Genomic DNA, 12,172 nt, shown 5'->3' with positions numbered 1-12,172 from the left:
ATCTCTCTGAGCCCGTAAATAATGACCCTGACCCTAATTTTGACTTTACTCAGTATAAAGAAGCAATTTTTCTCGTTTAAAAATCAATAGAAGTGAGTTTAGGGATTTGAATTTGTGTTTGGTTTAATGAGACTTTTTTGTGCAACATAAATGGAATGAGAAAGTGTCCCATTTTCAAGTGGCGTGCTACTAAGTATTCTGCTCCCTAAATTTATCTGTCTTTGTAATTGTTTCATTCTGCCGGGAAATGCCATTTGGGACATAATTTCTTTTCCCCAGGCCTCACTTTTGTCATTTGCACACAAAACGTACTGAGTTTGCCCCCACCTGGAAGAAATATTTGCCTTTTTAGCATACTAGCACTTTCTTTTCACCTTTAATGTGGTACTGATTCCTCTGTATACCTTGTATTTAACTTAATTGATTTCTACTATGCACAAAACTGATGAACAGAAAGAGAGAATAACACATGCATACCCAAAGTTAGAATGTGGATAATTTTACCATCCTGCCACTCATTGAAAGGGAACCTGAATCAGGTATTCAGCTCTGGTGAGCTGAACTGTTCTCATAAAACCATGCATACTGTACTGAATGAAAGTACGCCATTTTGCCTGTGCTCGTCTAACTTAATCCCTATGTGTAAGAGGACCCTGCCCATTTCTTTATCTACTCTACTAGACCATAAACCCTGACAGGAAAAGCCATGTTGGAATTTTCCCTGCAGCATCCAGCATGCTATCTGTCATGTACATAGTAGATGTTTAGTAAATTAAATAATAAAAATAATAAGAAACTCACATCATCATTCAAAAGTGTCCCTTGTAACAGCTAAATCCTATTCCCAAAACTGATGCCTCATTTTAGTGTTTCTGGCACTAGAATATCAAAATGTTTAGATAATTAAGCACAAGCATCCAGGGAATATAGTGAAGCAATCTGTTTACTGTAAATGGACATTGCAAGCCATCTTATTTGCTTCTATTTGCTAAGTGTCTGAGAGCTGCAGCCCTTTGCATAGGAAGTACATATGCTGTTCTTTTCTGTATAAAACTGCTCCATCCTATTTTCTAAATAAGCATGTGATTTCAGATTTTAATGGTTTAGGGTTTTTTCTTTTTCCTCAAAATAAACCCTCTTTTCTCTGGCTTTTGCATTCTAGCAAGATTTGTCTTTTGTCTTTACTTTTTCACAAACGTAGGTTAGGCCACATTGCTATTGTGTTGGTTCCTCTGTCATGCCCTTGCTTGGCAGTAATGATCATTCACAGGAAATGGATGCCAAAGAAGATACTGAAGAAATGACTGGGTTTTCTTGTTAGTTTGCTTTGGTAAGTAAAAAAGTAGTGAAGAATTTATCCAAGTGCTATCCTTCAACTATCTTCTTTGATCACATACTTCAGAGAACTGGGAAATTCCACAATAAGAAAAGACATTCAGCACTCACTCAACAGTTTAGGGGTGCAAAAGAAATCCAGCAGAAATCCAGAGGCCAGGAGGCTGCTGAGACTGCACTGGACGTCCAGGAAGCCTGCAAACCACTCCTCCCTTCCTGCAGGCCACCTTCCCTCCCTGCAACTCAGTTTGCCTGCTCTGAGCCCAGACAACAGGCACAGAATATTGTTAAGCCTAAGGAGAAGGAGGGGGAATTTATGGAAGGGCAATTCTTAAACATCTTCGACTGTTAAATTGGCGTAGAACTTCAGTTGAATGTATAATTCCTAGACAAAGTGTTCACTTACTCTGTTTAAAAATCACATTTGACTCACAGCTGGATCGTCTTTGAAAGAAGTTGGGTGTTACATCAAGCCATCTGTGTTTCAAGTGGGCTTTTATGACAGTCATTCTGAAGAGAAAGAGCACTGCAAACGCTATGAAATTTAGTATGTAGTTCCACTCGGAGCAAGTCTCCCTTGGCGCACTAGATGCCACCACAAATCTGAACCGGGAGTTCCGGTTTTATCATTCCCCCCCACATAAAGAACAACCCAGTGTTGATAAATAGGTAAGCAGTTTAAATAGAGAATTGAAGGAGCCAGTTGCAACACAGACATATGAAGTAAGCTGTTGAAGATGGTAAAGAGACATTTAGCAAAATTCAAATGGATTGTCACCTGGTGGTCCAGTTGAATGGTGAAGGTCACAGAGAAGTTGCCTACAAATGCCCTAAAGAAAACAAAACCAGAAGCCCCTGGGCAATACCATTATTTGTAGAATTCTGTTACAATTTCTAAGCTCATATATGTTTTTTCTTTTTTTAATGTCAGCAGGCTTGTGGTACAATAAAAATAGCAAAACTTTAAATTAACACATGAGGTTTAAAGCATTTCAGGAAAGCATTGATTGTATCTGCCAATGCAATGAGTGCGTTTGGCGAATGACCTAATTAGTGTGGAGCTGGTTCTTTCTCACTGCTCTGCTTCCCGCTAATTGCAGAACTGCTGGCCTTCTCCCCTTGACAAGGAAGAAAAACAAGGACAGGGGTGTGTGGAGAAAACAGTGACATTCAGTTTTAATTCATTTGAAACTGCTGCCAAGCTTAATTATGTAATTGAGGAGTGAGACTGGTGGGCTTCCAGCCACGTGGGCTGGACTTTCAGATGCTTACCATTCACTAGGGTTTTATCGAGGATTTTAGCAGCGACCATAAAGCATTATTAGCTGGAGCTGAACTAATCTCCCTACACTGCCCCTCACCAGATGTAGGTACAGAGGTTCCTATTCCCACACTTGGTTATTTGTCATTAAGGAAAGCAAATTGAAAGCAAATTGAAGTTGCTTTATTCCAGAGTAACTGCATCATTATTCTTTAGGGGCAGCTTTGTATTTCATTTTGTTTTCTTTTGATTGTGGTGTCGTATATGCTGTCACATCAAAGTCAGGAATGCCATGTTTATTCTAGAGTCGGAGTGTTTCTCAGGGTTGCTTGAGACATTTTCCCTCTGAAATTTCATTTTAATTAGTGAAAGTGAATATGTATGAAAAACACATAAATATTTCAGTGAAATATTTCATCTTTGGTGGCTTCTTCTTGATTCATAACTTTGTTTCACGGGGTCTTAGTGCCCCTGTTGGCGTGCAGACTTCTGTGGAGGAGATATTTTGTACGAAGGGGCCCCTCTCTCTCCTTACTGGCATGATGGCTTTTTAGAAATACAACTCTCCCCAAAGTTCACCCCTTACCTCCCCGATTCATAGAAAGCTCAGGTGTCTCATGCCCTCACAGAGATTTCTTCTCTGGATTGGAGCTCAGCCCTGGAGATCAGCACTGTGATTTTGTAATATCCTGTTTAACACGTGGGGGTGGAAGGAAAGGGAGGGAGCCAGAGAAGAAACGGTACTGGAGTAGAGGCTGAGAGTATGAAATCTGGTGCTACCTTGCTGGTTGGCAGCACAGCTGAACCAGCACTGTGACCGCTTGGCATTTATACTGTTCCTTATAGTCAAATGTATTCGTAGACATTTTTATCAGTTAATTCCCACTGTAGTCCCGTGAAGTAAGTTAGCATCTTTTAAATATGCTTTCAATTAATTCTAACAAATATTTACTAAGCACAGCCTGTGCTATGTGTTAAGTACAGTCCCAGTAACTGGGGCTGTACAAAGAAATAACACCTGGTAGCTAAGAGTGCTGTTCTTTCCTGCCTTCCGGTAATGGTGAGTGAAGGGAAGTCTCCCTCTTTGAGTGAAGGGCAGCCCTTCACATGAGTCTAGACTCTCTCACTCCTCTACTTTCTCGGGAATGTTATGCTATAAATCATCTCTTTGCCTCCTGAAGTTTTGGTCTCTTATTTTCTTCTTGATCTTTCATATCACTATTCAAAAATGGTGAGAACAGTCCCATAGTGGATACAACAGATAAATATTTGTTGAAGAACTTGAAGGAATGCTCAGTAGTTCTCTACCCTGGCTTCACACTGAAATCAGCTGGGGAACACACACACACACACATACACCCATACAAATACAAATGTGTGTGTGTAAACACTCGGGCACATTCCCAAAGATATTGATTTCATTTTCTTGGGGGTGAGAAACGAGCATTGATATATATTTTTTTTAGCTCCCAAAGTGATTCTAGTGTGCAGCTAAGGTTGAAAACCATAATATTTCCTATCTTAAAACAAACACGCACAGCTCATTTGACTTCATATCTCCCTCTAACTAAGCTATCTCTTAATTCTCCTTCCAAGCAAGATAACCAAAAAGAGGCCTGTAAGCACTCTCTCTACCTCCTCATCTTTCTGTTGCTTCAACTACTCAAACAGGCTTCAATCCCCACCACTTGCCTGAAACAAATCACGATAATGACATCCATGTTCCTAAATACACTGGGCATTTTCAAGCTCTCGTCTTGCTCACACTCTCAGTGGCGTTTGACACAGACAGTTGATTTCTCTCTCCTTCTTAGAACACTTTCTTACCTTGGCTTTGAGATGTCGTCTTCCCTTTTCATTTCCTTCTTCCTCTCTGATTCTCCTTCAGCCTCCTTTGGAAGCTCATTTTCTTATCCGACACCTACATGCTGAAGTTGCTCAAGCCCCAAACCAGGGCGCTTTGTTTCTACTTACAGTAGGCATTATTATCTGTTTTTATCTCTGTAAATAATGTGTTTATGCTTTTGACCTCCTAATTTACATTTCCAGCCCTATCTCCTTTTCTGAGTACCAGCCTAATATATCCAGCTGCTACTTGACAGTTTCACTTAGATGTCTCACAGGCATTTCTGACTTAACATCAGTCTCAAACTGATGTTTTAATTTTCCCTCTTCCCTGTTAGATCCTCCTCTAGTCTCCTCATGTCAGTAAATCACAACTCCACCCACCCAGTGGCTTATACTGAAAAAACAGTAGTAATCCTTGTCGTGTATATCTCCCGTACTCCCAGCCCATTCAATCCATCACCAAGTCTTGTTAATTCTGCCTCCGAAATATCATTTGATTCATCCATTTCATCCCACCCATTTCACTGCCAGCTGCCATTTGTCTGGATTGCTGTAATAGCCCCTAAGTCATCTCCTGGATTCCACTCTTCCCGCCCACCTTCTCCACAACCACTCAATCTTCAGCAGAAGCCAGTTGCAGTGAGATTTTAAGACATGCAATTCATTTCATGCCACCGCTTCTTGAAGATTTTCAGTAATGAACAATCAATAGTTAGATTCTATAGTATATGCTCTCATTTTCTTGCAAGGACAGCATACCATTTGGTAATTATAGATTCATTTGTATAGTTGTTTGTTCTGTATCTATCACCCAACTCAACTATAAGCACATGAGGGTGGAAAGTGACGCTATTGTTTTTCACTACCATATCCCCTGTGCCTGACAAAGTGCCTCACATAGAATTTCGTTACTGAATGAAAGAATGAGCATGGGAATGAATGAGAAGGATTGACTGAAGGAGGACGTAAAAGGAGGTGCTCTGTCAGTCCTCACTTAGCCAGTTCTACTGAGAACTCAACCACTGCATTAATAAAGGTACTGATTGAAAGAGCTGGATTGAATCCTTTTGTGGAATTGTTTTATTCCAGGTACTAACTTCAAAATCTGAGAAATTTTCCAGAATTGTGTCCTCTCCCTGGTGGGCTTCAGGGGCTACTAGAAATAGTTTGCAAAGTGGGGTTGTAAAGCAGTTCATTGTATGCTGTATTTGGAAAGGGCATCTGCAGACTTGGTTTCAAATCCTGGATCCACTAATTAAGCAGTTTGTGATTTGTGTCACCTCACCTGAGCCCCAGATTTTTCATGTGTATGTGTGAATGGTCATGAGGTCAATAGTACATGAAGTTATTATATTTCACCAGGTGTCACTGTGTCAACCACCCAGCACATATCTGGTAGGTAGGAGATAATGTCTACGTTGAAGTTGTATTTTCTGCTCCCCTTAATTCTACTTCTTGTCTTATTTTGTTCTTTTCCCCCTTTTTTCTGCTTTTTTCCCCCCATCTTACTCATTCTAGTGGGTGTAATACTTAAATTACTCACACAGTTTTAATTTTGTGGGAAGATAAGAATTAGCAGTACTTACAGAGCAGGCTTCGTTTTGGATGAGAAGTACGAACTTCGCAGCTACTCTGCCCAGCTTTTCAAGAGCATTTCGTGGTACACTGCTGTGTAACAAGTTCATTTCAGGATGACATGCTGGGAGGGAGAAAAAGAAGAAGGGATTCGAGGGGAGAGAATTTAAAAGTTAATTAAAGGAAACAACTTGGTAACTGAATTCCCTTGCACTCTTCTTTGGTTATTTGGTGAGGGAAGTCAGAGGGGTCACAGTGCATGGTTAGTAGGTGTGCTTCAGTAGCTCACCTCGAAACTTCTAAATGAGACGAGTATGAGAGTGAAGAGCAAATCCCTGCCTGATGGATGAGAAGAGGCGTAGGGTACATATGGTGGGCTTTTTAGATGTGCTAAACAAAGCTGCCATCATACTCATTCTTGAGCATTTCTATTTTGAAATATTCTCGGCAGCTGACATTACTGTTAGACTAAGCCGTAGAGTAACATCCGCTAGTTCACGGGCGTGCAAAAGCCTCTTTTCATTGATTCTGGCAATTTCTTTGGCCTCACTTTGCATACACACCTACACAGTTACACAGAGCAACTCTTGTGCCCTTTTCAGATAGTGCTCAGGTAGCATACAAGTGAAATGGGTCATTGTTTCTTATTTTTGAAAGAAGCTTGAATATCTATTTAATTACTCTTTATCACAGATCAGTTAAGAGTAAAAATAGTTTGTTTAAGATATTATCATTGAGAGAGACAGGGTCCTATAATGAATTAGCATGGGCTTAGTAATCAGCTGGAACTAGGTTCAAACGTTAACTCTCATTCACAACCTTTATTCATTCACGCAGTCAACACATATTTATTGAATGCCTACTGTGTGCCAGGCACTGTTGAGGTTCCTGGTGACAACTGTATGCAGGTTCTTTTATGGTTTTTATTAACATCAATTTTTTGGAGGTTTTCAAAATTAACTTTAGAAGTAAACTTTTCTATATTTTTCAACATTTTGTGCTCTTCATTCCTGCCACAAATCCACTGAAGAAGGAAGAACATAGTTAAATAACGTATTACCTTACTCACCAAGTTAATCTAAATCAGGTTGCTGATTGCATCTCCAATCTCCAGAGCCATCTCTGGAAAACAAGAGAGTTATTATTTTATATTTAACGATGTGGTAACTTCCCTGATGTATTAAGGACCGTAGATTGAGATCCTTTGTGTTGAACCAGAGTCATGAATGCAAGTCTGACCACAAACACACATTCCATCAGTGTGGTAGAGATGCATCCATTTGTGAGTACTAATAAGGGATTCTGTGTTTTCACAGGTTATGGTTTTGTAGATTTCGACAGTCCCGCAGCTGCACAGAAAGCGGTGGCGTCTCTCAAGGCAAATGGAGTGCAGGCACAGATGGCCAAGGTAAGATTGGTGTTTAGATTGCTTTTTTGATTTTCTTTTGTGAGAATATATTTCTCCATTGCTGTGAGCTTAATCAGAATCGAAGCTGGCAACAGTTTGAATTGTATTTACTTGTTAGGGAAAATAAGAAACCCCACAATAAGTTTGGCTTGGAAGAATCTGGCTGGTATATTTCATTGTTTCTTTGTGTGTATCTATCAGTGTGCTCTTTTGTTATGGTAACCTCGTTAGTGATTTAAGGGCACTTGTGAAATGCTCTATTTTGCCTGAAAAAGAAGGTGTGTATGTATCCAGGGCTTTCACCAGTAAACAGTTCTGGAGTAGGACACTTCTCAGCAAGTTGTCTTTGATAAACTGTGCTAAAAAACTGCTCATTCTCATGTTGGAAAGAGTTGATTGCTGAAGGATGAGGTGGTCAGATCTGTGCAGGAAAATGAATTTAACGAAAGTGCCCACTGTGTGCATTGCTAGAATTTCATTTTGGCTTTTATAAATAGTTTCCCTAGTTAATAATTTCCTAGATAATAATTTTCTTTGTTTCTTTGTTTTGTTTATTTTTGATGAGGAAGATTGGCTCTGAGCTAACATCTGTTGCCAATCTTCTTCTTTTTTTCTCCCTAAAGTCCCTATGCATAGTTGTATATCCTAGTTGTAAGTCCTTCCAATTCTTCTATGTGGAATGCCACACTAGAGCATGGCTTGATGAGTGGTGTGTAAGTCCATGCCTAGGGTTCAACCCTGCAACCGTGGGCTGCCGAAGCAGAGCATGCAAACTTAACCACTATGGCACCAGGCCGGCCCAATAATAATTTCCTTTTTTCTTTCTTTTTTAAAATTTCATTTAGCTTTTCCCCATGCTGGTTTGAGACTTACTTTCTTTTCTTTTTTGAAGATTGGCCCTGAGCTAACATCTGTTGCCAATCTTCCTCTTTTATTTTCCTCCTCTCCAAAGCCCCCCAGTACATAGTTGTATATTCTAGTTGTAGGTCCTTCTAGTTGAGCCACGTGGGACACCACCTCAGCAGGACTTGATGAACAGTTCTAGGTCCACTCCCAGGATCCGAACAGGTGAAACCCTGGGCCACCAAAGCAGAGCGCAAGAACTTAACTACTCAGCCATGGGGCCAGCCCCATGACGATGATTTTCAGTTCTCACTTATTGTGATGTATAACAAGCAGCCTGAAACTTTCTGTCTGAAATTTTCATGCATTTTTATATTCAAGAAAATAAATAGGGGATCAGCCCGGTGGCCTAATGGTTAAGTTCGCACAGCCTGCTTTGGTGGCCTGGGGTTCGCAGGTTCAAATCCTAGCTGTGTACACCACTCATCAAGTCATGCTGTTGCATCATCTCACATAGGAAAAGTAGAGGAAGATTGGCACAGATGTTAGCTCAGGGTCAACCTTCCTCACACACACACACATACACAAAAGGAAAATAAAAAGGATCATTTATGATAATTTTGTATCCTGATTACAGTGGTAGTTACAAAAATCTACACGTGATGAAATGACATAGAACTGTACATACATATTGTAACAGTGTCAATTTCCTGGTTTTGATATTTTGCTGTAATTGTGTAAGATGTAACCTTTGAGGAAACTGAGTGAGGAGTACATGGGATCTCTCTATACTATCTTTGCAATTTCCTGTAAATCTATGATTATTTCCAAATAAAAAGTTTAAAACGATCATTTATAACATATAGACGCTTGGTACATAGTTGTTTTAAAATAATTGTCATTTTGTATTTGTTCAAAATATGTTCACAAGTTTTTAAATATTTTTCTGATTATTATTACTGAATTTGTTTATCCTTGGACTCTCAAAAGTTAGGTAGAAGAGGCAACTAACCTCGAAACCCTGATCTAATGCATTTGTAACATGTTCATGTGTACACTTAGCCTTACCTATTCCCATAAGGGCTGAGTGATATAGTGATGAAGGCATCAAATTTTCAGTCATTTGGGTTTTGTTATGATTGCTAACATTCTCTGATAACATTTTCCGATTTCAGCTTCAGATAACTAAAGTTGGGATATTTGGTGTTTTCCTCTTCAGTTGTCTTCTAGTAAGCTGACATCACCCATATCTGTTAACATTTTGTTGTGGGTCACTTCCCATATGGATTACTTTGGTGGACTCATTGCCCTTTATAACACATTAATTGTTTTTTGAGGCAGTATAAATTAGAAATTTGAATTCTTTCAGCTGTGTAATGTATTCCTCATCAGGATTGGGCCTGGAAACTTGTAATTTGGTCATGAACTAAGATTGATGAAGTTAATATTTGTAATTAATAAGGAAATGATGTACATGTCTTGGTTTAAAGGTTACTTGGCAAAAGAGTCAAGTTACTTGACAACTTAAACTTCTTATATCCAGAAAATAAATGATAAAATTTAGTTTTAGGTATACGCAAAATATAAAACTTGAATTTGGACTCAAAGGCAACACCTGTTGACAAAAAAGTGATTATAAAAATGCTTATGAAAAATTGTTATTGGAATATCTTTGATCTATTCTTTGGATAAGCTGCCAAATTTTGGAAATTGCTAGATTGTGGCAGTTTAGAAATAATGAATACAGTGTGCATAATCTTCACTGTTTCAAATGTTCTAAGAATATATATATATATGTGTAGTGTTACTTGTTGGATAAAAACCACTACTATCTTGCACAATAGGAAAAGAAGGTTGGCAGTGATTTCATAACTGCTGAGGAGCCATTATATTTCCCCTCTGTTTCTGAGCATTCTAATACACGAGAAACTTTCTGTCTCTGTGTCTCTTGCTCTCCTTCATACACACACACACACACGCACCCACACACACACACCCACCCCCACTGTCATCTCAGTTAAACAGGTTTCTTCAAAGAGAAAATATTTTAAGGAGCTTCTAAAAGTATTATTCATTATAGCCAACATTGTGACCCATAGGCCTTGCCCAACGTATGCAGTAAGGAGATTCCATTTGGGATGTTTAAAGGCATTTGTTTTATTTCTGGAGTTGCTGAAAAATTTCGACCATATTGATTATGCCATCTATGGAGTAAATTCTTATTCCTGTTTTTCTCACAAACTTTGAATCTAAAGCCCCGAGCTTTAGAGCCACATCTGTGTACTGGAAAACTTTCAGCAGTAAATGACTCTGTAATTTAACTACCCAGAAGCAAATAAATAGCCTCCCTTTGACAATGAAATGGAACAAGCTTGACCACCTGTATTAGCAGATTTCTCACTGAGCTATGGGATTTCGTGGCATTTTTTTTTTCCTTTGTCCTGGTGATAACTATTATTTATTACCATATAAACCTGCAGTCTGCAGGGTGTGTGAAACTTGCACTATATTTTTTGCCATTTAAGTATCTATTGAATTGCCTCCTGCATCCTTGTTCTCATCAATATCCTACTATGCAGGTTGTGGTGCCACATTTTAACGACTCCAGGATTTTAAAGCAAAAATGCTACAAATAATCTAGGTTCCCAGTAGCAACCTGAAGTGAACATGAAACTCTCCAAGTGAATTGCTTTATTTAGCTAACTTATTCCAACGTGTGCATATGAAAAATTCAACTGATTTGTCAACTAAGAGGAATTAAACAATAAATCATCCAGTAAGTGGTAATTGATTAATAATGTATAACCATTAACACAGATAACATTTTCTGTATACTTGCTGTTCTGCCAAAAAGAGCTTTTAGGGATCAAAGGATGTGTTTCTTTTAGGACAACAGATTTAGAATACTTTAGTAATACATAGTGGTTAGGAGCATGAGTTTGGAGGAAGATAAACTTGACCTTGAATGCTGGCTCTGATACTACCTGGCTGTGTCACCTTGGCTAAGTTGTCTCTGAAACTCTCTAACAATAGGACTCAGGTTATAGAACTGCTCTGAGAATTAATTTAAAAAATACATAAAGAATTTAGGATAGTATTTAGATAATACTAAAATTCAATCAATGTTAATTATTCAATAAATGTTATGCATTACATTCAAACTTGTTACTGCATCTTCTAAAATCCTGATGTATTCTTTAAGTATTATGTTATTACAAAACACTTTCTTGAGAAATATAATAAATAGTATCAATCAACAAACATCCCTATTGCCTGCTAAGTGCCAGGAACTGTTGGAGAACCAAGATTGAATAAAACTTATTTCTTATTCCGAATTTTTAACATTTAGTCTATCTCCTGGGATTGCTACAACTCTGGATTAAGAATATTGGCTATTGCTGTTCTTGCCAACTTCAAGGTATTTAGAAGAAAGTCATTGGCCAAGGAATTTGTCTTTGTAAGCGTAAAAAGAGTGGAGATAAACCAGCAAAGAATAGCTTAACTTTGTAGGTGTTTATTTTACTCATTCATAAGAAGGCTATAGATAGGCAATGAAGGGCAAAGGTTTTGGGAATGCCATCAAGGATCAAAGCTGCTCCGCCATTCTTTATGTATGACTTTCATCCATATATTTACATGTTCATTTCTATAATTCCAGCTATTGTATCCACATTTTAGCCAGGAAAACAAAAAGAGCAAAGGCTGAAGGATCATTATAATTGATTCTGGCCTTTTAAAAGCTTTTCCAGAATCCTAGCTTAGGAACTTATGTTTATATCTAAATGGTCAAAACTGAGTCATATTTTTCCCCCCTTAGCTGCAAGAGAGTCTGGGATGATGACTATTTTAGCTTTGTGGGCTTTATTAGAGAAAATTAAGAATAGTTCATCTTCTTAGCTATC

The 12,172-nt window shown here is 38.5% G+C and overlaps 1 protein-coding gene across 13 annotated transcripts in view; it reads left to right on the top strand.

The window, feature by feature from the left end:
* The window catches only part of RBMS3 (RNA binding motif single stranded interacting protein 3), a 1,258,536-nt gene that overhangs the window by 870,594 nt on the left and 375,770 nt on the right, over window positions 1-12,172 (top strand). For all 13 annotated transcript variants that reach the window (XM_046665635.1, XM_046665620.1, XM_046665611.1 and 10 more), the window contains one exon: window positions 7,336-7,427. In XM_046665635.1, the coding sequence (XP_046521591.1) occupies window positions 7,336-7,427 (92 nt within the window). The remainder of the gene's footprint in view (window positions 1-7,335; window positions 7,428-12,172) is intronic.

Source organism: Equus quagga, chromosome 1 (genome assembly GCF_021613505.1).
Source record: "Equus quagga isolate Etosha38 chromosome 1, UCLA_HA_Equagga_1.0, whole genome shotgun sequence".
Classification (NCBI taxonomy): Eukaryota; Metazoa; Chordata; class Mammalia; order Perissodactyla; family Equidae; genus Equus; species Equus quagga.
Note: the sequence above shows the minus strand (reverse complement) of the source record. Positions and strands in the feature narration are given on the sequence as shown.